General features: G+C 37.1%; 1 protein-coding gene across 18 annotated transcripts in view; it reads left to right on the top strand.

The window, feature by feature from the left end:
• Positions 1-17,062, top strand: part of TTC39B (tetratricopeptide repeat domain 39B) — a 149,983-nt gene that overhangs the window by 100,819 nt on the left and 32,102 nt on the right. For all 18 annotated transcript variants that reach the window (XM_070248710.1, XM_070248704.1, XM_070248698.1 and 15 more), the window contains 8 exons: positions 2,730-2,794; positions 9,990-10,095; positions 11,417-11,482; positions 13,279-13,387; positions 13,961-14,028; positions 14,119-14,178; positions 15,892-16,053; positions 16,681-16,772. In XM_070248710.1, coding sequence (XP_070104811.1) covers positions 2,730-2,794; positions 9,990-10,095; positions 11,417-11,482; positions 13,279-13,387; positions 13,961-14,028; positions 14,119-14,178; positions 15,892-16,053; positions 16,681-16,772 — 728 coding nt within the window. The remainder of the gene's footprint in view (positions 1-2,729; positions 2,795-9,989; positions 10,096-11,416; positions 11,483-13,278; positions 13,388-13,960; positions 14,029-14,118; positions 14,179-15,891; positions 16,054-16,680; positions 16,773-17,062) is intronic.

The raw sequence follows: 17,062 nt of genomic DNA, 5'->3' as shown, positions 1-17,062 counted from the left end.
GCGCTTAGAGTCTGTTTCAAACTCCAGTCCACTGGGAACCACTGCCTTTTGAAGAAACTGTCTTATAACTGCCGCTCCTAATTTCAGGAGGCTTCTCTGTATGAAAACTCTGAGATTAGCCCTCTTTGTACTTGCTAATGGTGGAGGGCTACACACAGGAGTGGCCTGGGCAGAAGAGGCTTCCTTAATCCTTGGCCATCCCTTCTTGTACCAGATGCTTCAGCAAAGCTCACTTATGCATGCAGAGAGAGCCAAACTTTTTCATAAATGCTTCAGACTTTCTTTTTCCCCTTTTTCTGTTCTCATTTTCCTTTCTTGCTTTTATTTCTTCCTTTGGAAGAGCAGTTTTTAAAAGTCACTAAACAGAACAATGAATCCTTTCCTTTGGGGGCATTTTAATTTCACCTCTAGGAACTGTTACAACCAGTACCTTGCCTATCATGGTATCTTCAATGCTTCTAAAAAACTTCATGGTCCCACGGGTGGCAGTGATGGTTAGGGTGGGGTGAAGATTGTAAGGGGGCAGAAACTCAACTGAAGATGGAAAATCTTCCTCAATCTCAATGTTTTGCAGTGTATTGAAAGTTACTTTTCTCTTTTTCCGGAGGTTGACCTCTTAGGTTGGATCCTGGTTTAGTAGAATGGAATCAATCTGGTCTATGACCCTGTTTCCTAAAACCCTACATATTATGAAGGCTGGCTGAAAATAACAGTCTTGCTGCCTTGGTAAACATAATGCTAGTCACGAGGACCCCCCTCTTTTTTCTGATATGTTTTCCGAATGGGGATTTGACCATTATATCTGGGATTGGAAGACTTATTTTACATTGGGGGATTTGCGATTAAACATCTGGGAGATATCCATGCCTCTTCCCTCTTGCTTGTGCCCCCATATCAGTCAGTTTCATGGTCATACTTCTTTACCCTTTGGAAATTTAGTACCTCCATCTCTCCCTCTTTATTCTGACCATGATTGTTCTAGTGGAGGTCCTCATCACCCTTTCCCTAGACTGCACAGCACCCTAGTCACCGCCCATCTCTAATCTCTCTTACCTCCAGTTCATTTTCTGCTGTGCAATTGAGCACCTTCTCTAAGATGAGAATCTCACCTTGCCATTTCTCTGCTTCAGCATTTAGTAGCTCTCATTGACTATGGCAGTGGTGCTGTATCAGAATATCAGAAATAGGGGAGGCTTTTTCAAACTAAACTGCTGTCTCCCTGCAAATTCCCTACTCCCCTCTTACCGATGTCCTCAGATGCGGGTATGTTGCATGCTTGAGTGGCATGGGTAGAGGTAGCTTTCTCACTCCTTGGTCATTTCCTTCTTTGCAGTAGATTCTGCAGCACTGCTGAGCTGTGTATGCACAGATGGCCAAGCACACCATGATCTTTAATGCTTCCTTGCCTTTCCACTTGAGTGTTTCTTTGCTTGCAAAGTTCACATCTGCTTTGCCTTCCTTCACCTGGCCACTTCCTAATCATTTTTTGTGCTTTAAGTGCTGATACTTGTGGGAGGCTCTTGTGGGTCTCCCCATGCCACCCCCCACCTTTGTGCTCTCATGACACCCTATGCATGTCTCCACTTGTGTGCCTGCCTCTATCCCTTAGCACATTGTATTGCTTTTGTCTGATTTAGCATTCAGGTGCCTGGTATAAAATAGGCACTTGGTGAATGTCTGGTCAATCATGAAATGAAATATTCTTATTTGAGGCAGGTTTTAATCTAATTTAAGCAGTTCTTTCCTGGCCAGTATTGGAACTTGTGTAATCATAAGATTCCTTAAAATAAGAAGATAAACATTTAAGTTGTATAGTGAATTTTGTATCTATTGATTCTTATAATAATTTAAATGTTAAATATTTAAGTAATTAATGAAATTAGCAAACTAAAATCAGTTTTGCTTTTGCTTCAGAAGGATGCTCAAGTGCACAGGAAATAAATACCAGAGCATCTTTCTAATATCAATAGACTAGAAAAACATTCTCCTTGGAAATATGAAACATGAGACTGTCTCCTTTAGCACCATCCCCCTTCAAGCAGTTATTTAGTATAATTTGTTGAGAGATTCTCTTGGAATCCTAGAATGCTGACTCTGAGGGTGGCATTCATCTAGGCCAAATGCCTCAATTTTATGGTCGACGACCATCAGGCAAAGAGAAGTGAAGTGATTTTTTTCTCCCCAAACAAGATTTCGTATCAGTGACAACCAGTTTAGAATCCTGATCTGTTGCTTTTGGTCTGGAAATGATTATGAATGAAATTCACAGTGTTACATAGACTCTGCTCGCTAAAATACCCTGTGAAAGAAGAACCATAATCCCATTTACTGGGGTATGATGGATGGGAAAGTTCGGCGTTTGACTATATCCTTAAAGTCAGCCGTTTTGAATTCCGTTGAACCCAGAAGAAAATTTTCACCAGATGATGATGTTTATTAAGGTAGATTTGGACTAACCTGTATGGCCCCTAATTGGCGAGGATTACTTCCTTTATTACTTCCTTAAAGTAAGGCAAGGATTTTTTAAAATGTTTTCTTTTTGTTGTCATCTAACTTGGAATGAAAAGTTCAAAAAAGCATTTCAAATGTAAAGTAAGAAGAATGTTTTAATTTAAAAATTATGTCCTCAGATGAAACTGTGTTGTTCTAATCATGCAAATACACAGCTGTGAGGACAGTTTAGGAATCTTTTGCTAAATGATCTAATTATTCAATTGAATTATTTTCAGGATGAAAATATGATCAACTTCATCAAAGGTGGACTCAAAATTAGAACAAGTTACCAAATATATAAGTAAGTTAAGAATTAAGATATATGTGTATTTTTATCTTGTAACCGGGAGTTTGTACCTTTTTGACCACCTTCTTGTGGTTTTTAAATGATTCTTGTACTGTTACCACTTTGTACTTCAAAATTCTCATTCAGTATGACTAGTTTTTAAAATTTGGTGTTGCTAAAAATGCGCTTTTTTTTTTGCTTACTGAATGTGTATTCAATGCCGTAGGACAAAAGAATTTAAGTTTAAATACAATTTTAAGAGAAAAAATAGCTGAAAAGAAAGCTACTGACGTAATTTCTGATGAGATAATCTTAGTTTCTCCTCCTATAAATAGTTTATAAATTTAGAATGACAGCTGTGTCTTTGATCCAGACTCTAAAGCAATGCTCCCCAATAGACTTTTCTGCAGTGATTTAAATGCTCAATTACAGTGACCAGGGTGTTGTTTGTATCTTCTTCTGTATCCTTACTGATTTTTATCTAGTTGTTCTACCATTTACTCATAATGTTAAAAATCTCCAACTTTGATTCTAGAGTCATCCATTTTCCCCTTTAGTTCTGCCAGTGTTTGCTTTGTGTTTTTAGAACTTCTGTTATCAGGCTCCTATGTATTTTAATTGTTTTATCTTCCTAATGAATTAACCATTTTATCACTATGAAATGTCCCAAGTTAACTCCTTATAATATTCCTTGTCTTGAAGTCCGTTTTGCCTGATACTAATATAGCTGCTTATGCTTTTTAGTAATTAGGGTTTGCATGGCATATATTCTTTTATGTTAAAGCTATCTTTGTTTTTATATTTAATTTGCATTTCTTGTAGATGCACATAGTTGAGCCTTGCTTTTTATTCAGTATGACCGTTGGTATGTTTGCACTTGTGATTACCATTTTGCTTTTTCTCTTTGCCTTATTTGTTTTCCACCCTTTTTTTCTGCCTTCTTTTGCTTTAATGAAATTGAAAAGCTATATATTCCATCATAATCCTTCTGTTGTTTTCTTAGCTGTAACCTTCTCTAATTTTTGTTAGTGGTGGCTCTAGTGATTACAGTATCCTTATTAACTTATCACAGTCAACTTAGAGTTAATATGGTACCATTGTACATAAAATACAAGAACTTTTTTAAAGTATAGTTTCATTTACTACCTGTTGTGTTTTATATTATAAACCCCACAATGCAGCATCAAACTTTTGCTTTAAATAGTTTTATGTTATAGTCTTTTTATGTTTACCCTATATATTTGCCATTTTTAGTGTTCTTCATTTATTACTGCATACTTTCAGACTGAAAAATTCCTTGTAGCATTTCTTATAGTGCGTCTGCACTGTTTCAACAATTTTCTTTTTTCATTTATCTGAAAATGTCTTTATTTTTGCCTTCGTTTTTGAAGGATATTTTTGCTCAGTATAGTATTCAGAGTTACGAGGTTTTCTTTTTTTCTGTTTTCTTTTCTTTCAACCCTTTAAAACTGCCAATCCATTGTCTTATGGCCTCCACTGTTTCTGATCAGAAGTCAGCTGTTTCTTGTATTATTGTTCCGCTCTCTGTAATGTGTCATTTCTCCTGCTGTTTTGAAGACTCTTTTGAATCTTTGGTTCTAAACAGTTGTTTGACTGTGATGTGGTTAAGTGTGGCTTTGAGACATTTGTGACCATTACTTCTTCAAATATTTTTTTCCACTCCATTCTCACTACTCTCCTTCTGAGATTCAAATTACATGTTAGTCAGCCTGATTTTGTTCAACAGGTCATTGAGGTGTTCATTAAGAAAACAAGGATTATTTTTTTCAGATTGCATATTATCTCAACATCCAGGCTGTCTTGAGGTTGGTTTCTATTGCCTGCTCTTTCTATTGACATGTCATATTTTTTGTTTCTTCTCATGTCAATAATTCTTTAATTGTACACTACGTATTGATTCATTGTAGAGACTCTGGGTTCTGTTATCTTTCTTAGAAGAGTGCTGATTTTTGTTCTAGGAAGCTTCTAACTTGATTAGACTTAGACTTTAAACTTGTACTCTTTAGCAGTGGGTAGCATCTGAAGTCTTGTCTCCATTATTTCTCCTGTCTTGCTCCTGCTTTTCTTTGGAATCTCCCTGGTGCTACAGAGTTCTCGGGTCAGCTGAGAATTTGAGCGGAGTTTTAACACAGATTTTGGTGTTTCCCTCCTATGTGGTTCTCCCCTATCTGAAATTTCCCCCATTATCTTATGGCTACTCTGGCTGTCTTGAACTCTGTACTCTGCACGCCAATAAGACTATGGCTTTCTGTATAAGTTCTAGGCACATCAACTTGAGTGGACTGGGGAGTACTTTCAGGTGACTGGTGATTTAAGTGCAAAGTCCACCCAAGAGTTGTTCCCTTCTTTCAAAGTTCAACTCTTCTCCAGGTTCTGCCTACCTTTTTTTTTTTCACTTTCCAGTGCCTGCAAATACATTTTAAATATGTATTTTGTGTTTTTTCCAGAGTTCATAATTATTACCTGTGGGAGAGTTAATTTAATATAAGCTACCCTGCCATTACTGGAAGCAGATCCCCATTAGTGGAAGCAGAACCAAGGTTTAGTATTTTAAGAGATAATTTTACCCAAGATGACTTCAGAGAATTATATTCCATTCAGAATCCTGGAGGGGGTGGGGAATTTTGGGAACCTGACATATTGTTTTTGGTTTTCCTCTTGAAATATTTTTTAGAAGATATAAAAGAATGTTAAAGAGTTGATTGCTTTTCCAGTCATCAAAACTTTAAAAACTGAAGGAATTAGAATAGTCTTGTAAGGGCACAGACATATATATCAGTCAAATGGAACATAGGGTTTTGAAATAGACGTTGTGTGTGTGTGTGTGTGTGCAGGTACCCACACATGTGCTCACATGTGTACACACACACACACATTTACCTGGGAATTCAAAATATACTAAATTCCTTTCTAAATGTAGGGCTCTTTCAAAATAGTGAAGAAAGATAGACACTTAATAAGTAGTTTTGGGGAAATTGGCTCTTCATTTCAGAAAAAAAGACTATACGAAAGTAAATTCTGTATAGATTTAATATTAAAATATTTTTAAAAGAGTACTAGCAAAATCATAGGAAAGTAGTTTTTTATAATCCTAAGTAGAAAGTCCTTTAAACTTTTATTGTTACATTTTTTACTTTGAAACAATTTCAGAATTTAACAGAGAATTTTCATATATTCTCCACTCAGATTCACAAATGTTAACATCTTATAGAATCACAGTGCAATTTTAAAATCAAGAAACTAACACCGACTCAATATTATTAACTATTGATCTTACTCAAATTTTTCCAATTCTCCCACCGATGTCCTTTTACTGGTTCAAGATTCAATCCAGGATCCTGGATGTTGCATTTAGTTGTCATGTCTCCTTGGTCTCTTTTAATCTGGAAGAATCCCTCAGTCTTTCTTTGTCTTTTATGACCTTGACATTTTTGAAGAATCCTGGCCAGTTACTTTGGAGGACATCTCTCAGTGTGGGCTTATGTCGAGTTTCTTCATGATTCAATTCAGATTTTGTATCTTTGGCAGGGACACCATAGAAGTGACATTGTGTGCTCAGTGCACGATATCGTTAGATATATGACATCAATTCAGAAGCCTTTTTAAGCGTGACATAAAATCAGGAACCATAAAAGATTGACTTGATCAAATAAAGATTTAAATTTTCATTATGGAAAAATAATAAAAATACTAAATATTTTTATATACTAAATAATAAAAATACTAAATAAAAATAAAAATACATAATAAAAAGTACAAATGTTCATCTGATATAAATTACTCAGGACAGTGTGGGAAGCTCATAGGTTGATGGGAGTCTGAATAGAGTTTTTCTGAAGGATGTTCTGGCATTATATATCAGAATTAAGAATGTGCATCACTTTTGATCACAGAAGTCTTTTTCCTAGAAATTTATCCTAAGGACAGTTAGGGTAGATTAACAATAGTTGCAGTACTTGATGTAGGAAAAGTGCTTGATAAATGTACAAGAGCACTCTTAACAGCATTGTTTATAATGGGGAAAATTTGGAAACAACTTAAATATTTAACAATAGGAATTTGGTTAAATTATTCCACAGAATGGAATAATATGCACTTGTTAAAGAATAAGGTAGCTTTCATGTATTTTCATGGAAAATCATCAATATAACCTATAGAACAGTATGTACCATATGAACCTACTGGGGTTTTTTAACAATTGCACTCTTTTTTTTTTGGGTGAGGAAGATTGGCCCTGAGCTAACATCTGTTGTCAATTTTCCTCTTTTTGCTTGAAGAAGATTGTCCCTGAGCTAACATCTGTGCTGGTATTATTCTGTCTGTTGTATGTGGGGCTCTGCCACAGCATGGCTTGATGAGTGGCATGTAGGTCCATGCCCAGGATTGGAACCCACGAACCCTGGGCCACTGAAGCGGGGTACAAGAACCCAGCTGCTATGCCACCGGGCCAGCCCGTAAGATTGCACTCTTAGTAAAACACCTAGAAGGCTATGTACCAGGATGTTAACAGTGACCATCACTCTGTGGGATGGTTTTGCAGAGGCACTTATGTTTTCTCCCTATTATTTGAAAATTTCGTAACAATCATCTATTACCAGAAAATAGAACATTTACATTTTGATTAAAAAAAGAAAAGAACTCTGAACACGATATCCACTTCCCACCATCCTGGTGATATTTTGACATTTGAGGTTTTTTATACATGTATGTAAGCATATATAATTATCTTTTTATATAATAGAATTACATGCTTTGTGTCATTTTGAAATTTCCTTTCTCATTTATGTCAGAAAATTTTAGATCCTTCAATGTTTTTAATTCATCATGGCTTTTAATGGCTGCATACTATTCCATTATGTGGTTGTACCATGTGTGTATGTATAAATGTATGCACTCATGTGACTGTTTTCTTAACTGATTTCCTGATGTTTCCTATTTAGTTTGTTTATAAATTTTTATTATAAATAGTTATATAATATTTCTCCTTATAGGTAAAGTTTTATGTGTATCCATGCTATTTCCTTAGAATAAAATTGGATTTGTTGTGTTAAAGATATGCACATGTTTACGATTTTTGATATATATTGCAAAATTATTCTGAAGAGTAGTTTGGGTTGGCAGACTTTTTCTTAAAGGGCTAGAGAGTAAGTATTTTCAGCTGTGGGCTATAAGATCTCTCTTGCACTACTCAACTCTCACGTAGTACCTAAGCAGTCATAGACAATAAGGAAATGAGTGTGTGTGACTATGTTCCAATAGTTTGCCAGCCTCTGCTTGCCAGCTGTACAGTTTTCCAGCTGTACCTACCATCTTACCAGAAGTAAATGAATGTGTCTGTTTGTTCTTACCTTTGCTAGCACTGGTTTTTCCATTTAAAAATAATTAAAATAATGCTTTATTTTCACAAAAGTGGCATATATATTTTGGAAAATAGGAAAATGTAGATGAGCAAATATTCACACACACACACACACACACACACACCTCTCCCTCCCATATACTTACCACTCAGTGATTGCAGCTGTTAACACCTTAGTATATATTCTTTGAGAATATTTTCTATACACATCTAAAGATATATGTATGTCTTAACCAAAATGAGATCACACTGCACATTCTCTTTGGTAACCTGCTTTTTTCATTAATGATCTTTACTTTTTCATGCCACTAAATCTTCATTTCATTTAATAATTCATCTTCAGATTTTCCCAGTTGGCCACCAGATTTCTTTTACTTCTGGTGCATCTACGCCAGCATCCAACCCGAGACTATCTACTGCAACTGGTTGTGATGTCCATTCAGTATATTTTATTCTAGAAAAGTCTGTGTATTCATGACAGTTATTGAAAAGCCCAAGCCAGTTGTCCTGCGGAATATCACACAGGATTTGTTTGGTGGCTTCCTTGAGTTTTCCTTTCGCTTGTTCTTTGTCTTAGTCATCTTGGCTGCCATAACAAGATACCATAGGCTGGGTGGCTTACACAACAGAAATTGGTTTTCTCGCAGTTCTGGAGGTTGGAAGTCCAAGAGCAGGGGGCCAGCAGGGTTGGGTTGTGGTGAAGGTTCTCTTCCTGGCTTGGAGATGCCTTCTCGCTATGTCCTCACGTGGCAGGGAGAGAGTTCTCTCTCTCTCTTTCTCTTCTGATAAGCTCACCCATCTTATCCAGTTATGTTCCACCCTTATGTCCCCATGTAACCCTAATTACCTCGTAAAATCCCTGTCTCTGAATATAGTCACATTGGGGCTTAGAGCTTCAACATAGGAATTTGAGGGGGGGCATAATTCAGTCTGTTGCGTTCCTCCAACCACTTATATTTCTTGTAAACTGGAAGTTAGATCTACAGTCTTAACTAAGATTCAAGTTAAATGCATTTGACTAGAATATACCTCACAAATGAAGTTGCGTGCTTTGTAATTACATCACGCTGCGTGATACACGATATCTAGTTCTTCATTACCTTTTAAAAAGTACGTTTGTCAGTTTGGTAAGCAATTCCTGATTATTATCAATTTTTATACCTTTGTCATTGTTTTAATTTGCATTTGCCTTTTGAAGATGTAAAGGGAAAGAGAGAAATGTATAGAAAATGTGTAGAAAAAAAATGAAAGCGAGAAATCAGAAAGATTTGCTTGTATGGAACAGAAAAAAGCAAGAGAACAAATGGGGCAGTTGTGATGGAATTTGCCTTCCTCTTTGAGTCTCTCCTAGTTCCAAGCTCTAATTTATTAGTCTCTTTGAGACCATGGCGATCACATTAAAATTCAGATCTTTTTGTCAGTAGCCTCTCAGTGTCTGGGTGGAAGGCAGCATTGCTGAAGTTGACAGCAGCTGAGGATCTGAGCTCTCTTAGGAAGTCTCCTGTAACACAATGCTGGGAAGCTGTGAGATGGCAGTCCTGCGGTCCTGTGACTCTGGAGTCATACTTGCTGATGTTTGAACCCTTTCTTGCTTTAAGCCCAGAAAGATTGGTCCTGATAAACAGTGTCAAAATGGGTGTGTCATTTTTCCTTAATGATCATTACCCAGTAGGCTTAAGAGTGAACTCAGCATAGCATCATCCATTTAAAAATTTGGCCATTTTTTGACTAATGATATTTATTGTATAGTATGTATGTGTGAAACTTGATTTAACATTAATTTTCAGAGTCACTGTAAACTTAACACTATAACTTTTTTCTTTGATCCAGAGAATGTCTTTCAATCCTGCATGTAATTCAGAAGAACAAAGTTGAACAACAGTTCTTCTATGAGTTTGAAGGGGGTGTCAAGCTTGGAATAGGGGCCTTTAATTTGGTAAGTAGATCAGTATAAAGCAACCAGAACCTTTTGTAAAAGTACCTGAGGTTTTCAGTGCCTTCTCTACTCATTTGAGCCTCTCCCTGGGTTTGGTTGGCAAGTGGCTAGAGTTGGATCAGTTGTTCTGTGTCATAACACAGTGGGGACTTTGGCCAGTGTGTGTTGTAAAGTTCTGCACGTGCTCAGAGTTGTTTTGCATTGTGCTATGAGGGAATCCTGTAGCACTCTGAATGGACTAATAACATTTTTGGTAATAAAGAGCTTGGAATCCAGTTCCATTTCCACATCAGAAATATTATTACTGTAGGAGTGGTGGCTCCAAAATTGAAAATAGGTGAGGGAGTGATAGAATTTGAGAAATGATTTTGATGTTCTGGAGGAGATGAAGAGTTTGACTATCTGTCAAATTGCAATATATTATTTGGAGATTTTGAAATTTTATTAAAGTGTGACTGGAATTGGTGAGAAAATAAAGTAGTAAAGAGAATCCTACACACGAGTGTATACACCACCATGGCCACTTTTTGATGATGATGGAGTGGCTGCGGAAAGGGGCTGACCGGTATCCACAGACCGGGACATCCTGTCCACTTAATTATTAACATGCTCCTGCGCTGAGGTCAGCAGTGAACATTCACACGGGGCACACATTTTTTTCACTCGCTCAGAGAGGCCTATTCACATACTTCTTCCCCAGACCGTCTCGTCATCAATTTTCCAATCATGTTCTTTCCAAATTCCTCAACATGGAGCCAAACCGTTGGCTATAGCCCATGAGTCAGTATATAATCACACGTATGGCCATCTCTCCTTCCAAGCAAAGTGAACAACCAGGTGCATTGCTTGAAGTTCTGTGCTGGGAGGATTTCGCTTCGCCACTCTTCTTCAGAGATGTCCCAGAAAGGAGCTGTAGTACAGCCGTTCCCTTCCACATGGTCCCTGCCTATCATGCAGAATGCAGCAGACTTCTGCATTCTGGAAAAGGATGCTCAAAGAAGGGGGCCACTGAGGGGTTGCCTTCTCATCGCTTCATCACTCCACATAAGAGGAGCACGTATATTCTTTAGAGCATTCTGTAAAGGCCAGGTTTAAAAAAAATTTTTTTAGGTTCATTATCTTAGCTAAGTGAAGTTAATTCTATAAGTAACGATGATAGTATGTGCAGTTTATGATGACTGAGACAAGTCCAGTGGTTTAAACTTGGTTCTAATGTTTTATATTACTGTAATTAAAACCTGAAGTTGTTTGGAGTTTAACATTTATCTACAGTTAGATACAGTAACACATAAATATACTTGTGTTTTCTTTTTTCTTGCAGATGCTGTCCCTTTTACCAGCAAGGATTATCAGATTGTTAGAATTTATAGGATTTTCTGGAAACAGGGTACAAATTTAATTTTATTTTAATTTTGGCAAGGAAGATAAAAGATTATTTATTGAATATGAGGGCGATGCAACATGTCCTCATAACTAGCATGACAATTATAGGCAATTTGTTTGTAGGACTGTAAAGAACTGTTGGTTGTTGATCATATTTTTTAGGAGGTTACAGTTTCAAACTATTGAAAGTTAAGATTTTTCATCTTTGTTACCTAAATTCTGGAATGAAAAATTATGGCCGGCCCCGTGGCCAAGTGGTTAAGTTTGTGTGCTCTGCTTCAGTGGCCCAGGGTTTCACCGGTTCAGATCCTGGGCGCGGACCTAGCACCGCTCAGCAAGCCATGCTGAGGCACCGTTCCACATAGCAGAACTAGAAGGACCCACAACTAGAATATACAACTGAGTGCTGGGGGGCTTTGGGGAGAAGAAGGAAAAAAAAAAAGGTTGGCAACAGATGTTAGGTCAGCACCAATCTTTAAACATAAATTATGTTTTACTAATATTGCTGCTTGCTGGAATTTTAGTACTCTCGCGTGGTTAAAATATGCTTCCTTAACATTTTAGTGACCCCAGAGTTGTCTTCTGTGAAACCAGGAAATTAGGCCAAATTTCCATGTCTAACATTTTATGATTCACATGCATCAAACATAGTTGCAGTATTTTGGGTTTCCTTGTGTTTTTAGAAATTTCGCTATAAAACTAAGTGAGGAAATTTGTTTTCCATAAGTTTTATGCATTATATTTCTGCGTGGTTGTTTTTGGAGCGTATAATTTTTATCAATCATAACACTCAACGTGCTGTTACCACGGTTGCCTTGTTGCAGACGTTGTCTTGGTTGGTCAAGAGAGCAGGTTTTGGGAAATTTATGAGAACTTGTACAAGAAGCTGTAGTTTTCTTCCCATTTATTTTACTATCCAAGTTCTTCATAAGCTCTTATGTATTTGTGGTGGTCCGTTCATGTTGTCTATTCAGACTCTGCATTTCATGCTTACCTTTCCCCTTCACCATTCATCTTCTACCTTATTCCTCTGTGGCTCCAAGTTGCCTCCTGAGTAAAGTCCAAACTATAGGATGGATCAAGGGCCCCATGATCCTATTCTAGCCAGCTTCCAGCCTTACTCTTTGCTTCCCCAGTGCTCCTGCTAAACTGGGCAATTGGTTGTTCCCAAAACAGGCTCTGTTCTTCTCTGTTTACGTACTTCTGCTAATCTCTGCTTTGGATGTCCTCCTCAACCAGTATCCTCCCAAATAGTATTCTCTTGACAGCCTCTCCATCCATTGGTTTTGAGACAAATGTCATCAATTCCACAAAGTGTTCCCTTATCCTCTCCCAGTGAGACTGAAGTCTTCATAACTCTCAGAATCATTTGTTTATCTTTCTTATGGCACTCACCAATTCTCATAAAATCATGTGCTCATGTCCTGTCTTCTCTATTAGTTAGAAAGATGTTTGAAGACATAGAACAATATTTGGTCCCAGTCACCATAGTGCCTTGCACTTAAATCCTCAATATGTTTTGATAAATTAATATTTTTTCAGAGAAATACAGCATTTCTATGAAATGAGCACTGCCTTTCTCCCTAGAATCACATGATGTAAAAGAATTTGTGAGATTGTCTTATGCCAGTTTAAAATGTAAAATTGGTTTCTGGTTAGACATTACCACTGTTCTAAGCTCTTAAAAAATTAACCCCGCTGTCCTGGAGGGTGGGGATGCATGAACTAGTATTTTAAAGTAGCTGAATGCGATCTTTTGGTAATGCTCTTCTCCTTCTAAAATGCATTTCATCCCCACAGGAATTGGGCCTCTTGCAATTACGAGAAGGTGCATCAGGAAGAAGCATGAGGTCCTCACTATGCTGCTTAACTATCCTAGCTTTTCATACTTATATCTCCCTGATACTTGGTAAGGACTGGATTATATTTTACATCATTGAAAGTTGCTTACCTTTCATCTGAGTAAGAAAAAATTTAGAAAAATCACTAAGAGCTAGTAGGCTATGTCTGTTGACTTTTTTTTTTGCATAAAGACGGAAAATAATGACATTTGTCATAATCACATTTGCAGAGGGGTGGAGAGTTTCCTTCATTGAATATTTTTTATCTGTTCTCAGGTGAAAAAAATTCGATACAGCTTGTTTAAGGTTATCTATTTGAGCATATTCATATTAGGTTTCTTTTTTAGTAGGAAATTAAATTTTGGGTTAAGATAAGTTAATATTGCTATGAAAACTAGAAATTCCAATTAGTAATCTAAGACAACCACTTCTGTGTATAAGAATTAGTCTGTTCAAGAGCCTTCTTAAATTAAAGTCACAGCTGAGCCTTGTTTTATTTCTCAAATTTAAGAATGGCAAATTAACAGTTTTCATCTTTTCCGTGAATAGGTCTTTGCTATATTTTAATGAAATTTGGAGAATTAATTATAAATATTTACTGTGTTTCCTGAAGACTGAGGCTTTTCCTGTTAAATTTCTAGGTACAGGAGAAGTGAATATCGTGGAAGCAGAGAGTCTCCTCGCACCTTTCCTCCGGGCGTTTCCAAATGTATGCTGAGAACTTCACGTGTATGTTTCAACCATAATCAGTCAGCCAGCATTGACCAGTGAACAGTCTGCTTTCCTCCTTTCTCCGCAGGGCTCACTCATGTTATTTTATCATGCCCGGATACAGCTGCTGAAAGGGAATGTGGAAGAGGTAATTTATTTGGGGGGAGTCATTTGGGGAGTTGTCCATATGGTGGAGTTGCATCACACACTCATTCGATTTAAGTGAATTCAGCTCTATGCACTAGACGGAAATTAAGGAAAAAATCTGTAATTCAAAAGCCAAAATTTAATTTTGTGTATGCATTCCATTATATGTAGTAGATCACTGAACATAATCTACCTTTATTTGCACATAAACTGTGTGAAGCCATTGTAGAATATACAAAATACGGGTGGGCAATTTAAGGGATTTTTCAAAAAACTTTGACTATTATCAATTTCAGTATTACATACTGACTTTGGAATCTAGCCCCTGCGTAAGGTACAGCCCCCCCCGTACTACGTGTGCACTCCTCGTCAAAGGGAATTCCTCACTAAATCCCTTGAAGAAGAAGACTGAAGAGCCTTTCCTATAAATATACTTAGAAACAATTTTCTTCTACACCAATGGGGTCAAACATATGTGTTTTTCTTGATTTGGTTTTTTCTGCTTACAATGCATCTTGGATTTCTTTCCAGGTCGGTATATCTGAATCTCTCTCATTCTTTTTGATGGCTGGGTTTCATTCCATGGGATGGATATACTATACTTGTTAAAGTGGCCACAATTGATAGACACTGGTTACTATAAACAATGCTGTTGTAAATATCATCATGTGTATGTTTCTGTGCACAGGTGTATTTATATAAGACAGATTCTGATAATTAGGATTTCTAGGTCAAAGATGTTTGTGTTTTGATAAATTCAGCCAAATTGCTCTCTTAACTTAAGGTTATTCCGTTTAAACTCCTGTCAAGATATGAGAATACTTGTTTCCAATGCTGTTTGCCAACTCTGGAGATTATCTATATATTTTATTTTTGGCCATGTGATGGCCGAAAAATGATAGTCTGATTTTTTTTTTTTTCTGAGGAAGATTTGCTTTCAGATAATATCTGCTGCCAATCCTCCTCTTTTTTTTAGATTGAGGAAGATTAGCCCTGAGCTAACATCTGTGCCAATCCTCCTCTACTTTTTTGTGCCTGGGACACCTCCACAGCGTGGCTTGTGAGTGGAGTAGATGTGCGTCCAGGATCCAAACCCACGAACCCAGGCCACAGAGGCAGAGCATGCGGAACTTTAACCACTTGGGCCATGGGGCTGGGCCTGATAATCTGATTTTTAAATTTAACGTTTTCCAGTTTATAAACTTCTTCATATGTATATTTGTCACTTGTGTATCTTTTCCTTTGATTTGCTTATTCATATCTTTGGCAGTTTTCCCACTGAGTTCTCTTTTTATTAAGGATTTTATGAAATTATTGTGTATGGGTCAATTCTTTGCCAGTTGTGTATGTAGTGATATATTCTCCCAGTCTGTTCACTGCCTTTATCTTTGCTTAAAATATATTTTGCCCTCTGGAAGTTCTGACTTTTATTGTCAGTCTTTTCTTAAAGGACTCCTGCGTTTTATATCTCGCTTGGGAAAGAACTTCCTTACTCCCCCATTATACAGTTCCACAGCCCCGTCACGAAGTGAAATAAAGAGGCAGAACTTAACTGTATCATTGCATGTGAGGAAAGGAACATATCATCGTATTGAGTGGCTTAATGTGTGCTGATTTTATTCTTTTTGTACAAAGTATTTTATGTATTTTTCCGTTAGGTTATTATCTCCTTGTCTAATATCTGGATGATCAGCTTTATGCAATTGACTTACAGGCACAAGAGCTTTATCGAAAATGCATTTCAGTTCAAGAAGAATGGAAACAGTTTCACCATCTCTGTTACTGGGAGCTGATGTGGATTCATATGTTCCAACAAAACTGGATGGAGGCATATTACTATTCAGATCTACTTTGCAAAGAGAGTAAATGGTCCAAGGTAAAGTGCAGTGCTCGCATTGATGTTGGGCTGTTTGCTGATAAGTGTCCAGGATGATTTTCATTTAGGACTGTCTGTTCAGTAGTTTCACACGGACACTGTTTTCTCAGCTAGGGATCTGTCAAAGGAGGAGCTATGCATGAGGTACCTGCTGTTTATAAGCACTGTCCTCAGCTGTACGTGCTTTCAAAGCCATCCAAAGGGTCCTTTCGACAAAGAGGCTTTACCTCTGAAGATTAACTGCACTTATATTTAAAAGTTACTAAATATCAATAATCTTGGTAATTTTTTGTAGACATTCCCGTGCCCTGATGACAAGGCTTTTCATAATAATCAAAATTAATTCTGATCCATTTGTGAGAAGTTGGGAGAAATGGGATAGTCATCTCTTGTTCATTCTGTCCACTTTCTCACCCATGAACGCTATAGTTGTATAAAGGAAAATGATCAAAATTAACTGAAAAGTGTTGCTCTCCTTTGGAGTAAGCAATATAAGACTTTATTTCCTTTTATTTCTCTGATGCCTCTTAAGTATTAGATCTGGAAGGTCATTCCTGATTTGCAGAGTGGAAATGCCATGTACCTGGGGATGTTCTATAATTACTTGCTTTTCTTCTTTTCTTCAAGGCAACGTATGTGTTCTTGAAAGCTGCAATTTTGAGTATGCTTCCGGAGGAAGAGGTGGTAGCAACTAAAGAGAATATAGTAACTTTATTCAGGTGAGCAAGACACTATTTCTGTAACAAACATCCTGAATGTATAGAGGAGCACACAGATACGTTTTCTTTATCTTTCCTTTAGTGCTTTCCCATGCTTCACCTTCATATCTTTATTTAATTTCTACTCATTTGATACAGGAAACCTTAACAAATATATTTTCCTAAGAGTCAAAATGTCATCCTTTTAACAAGACGACAGATTTTGCAGATATGCTGGTGTGATTGGGAATGTGGAGAACATACTATTTTTTGTTTTGTTATTGAGGCTGTGCTACTGCATTTTGAACACA

This window comes from Equus caballus, chromosome 23 (assembly GCF_041296265.1).
Source record: "Equus caballus isolate H_3958 breed thoroughbred chromosome 23, TB-T2T, whole genome shotgun sequence".
Lineage (NCBI taxonomy): Eukaryota > Metazoa > Chordata > Mammalia > Perissodactyla > Equidae > Equus > Equus caballus.
The sequence above is the reverse complement of the archived record's forward strand: the minus strand, read 5'-3'. Positions and strand labels throughout refer to the sequence as shown.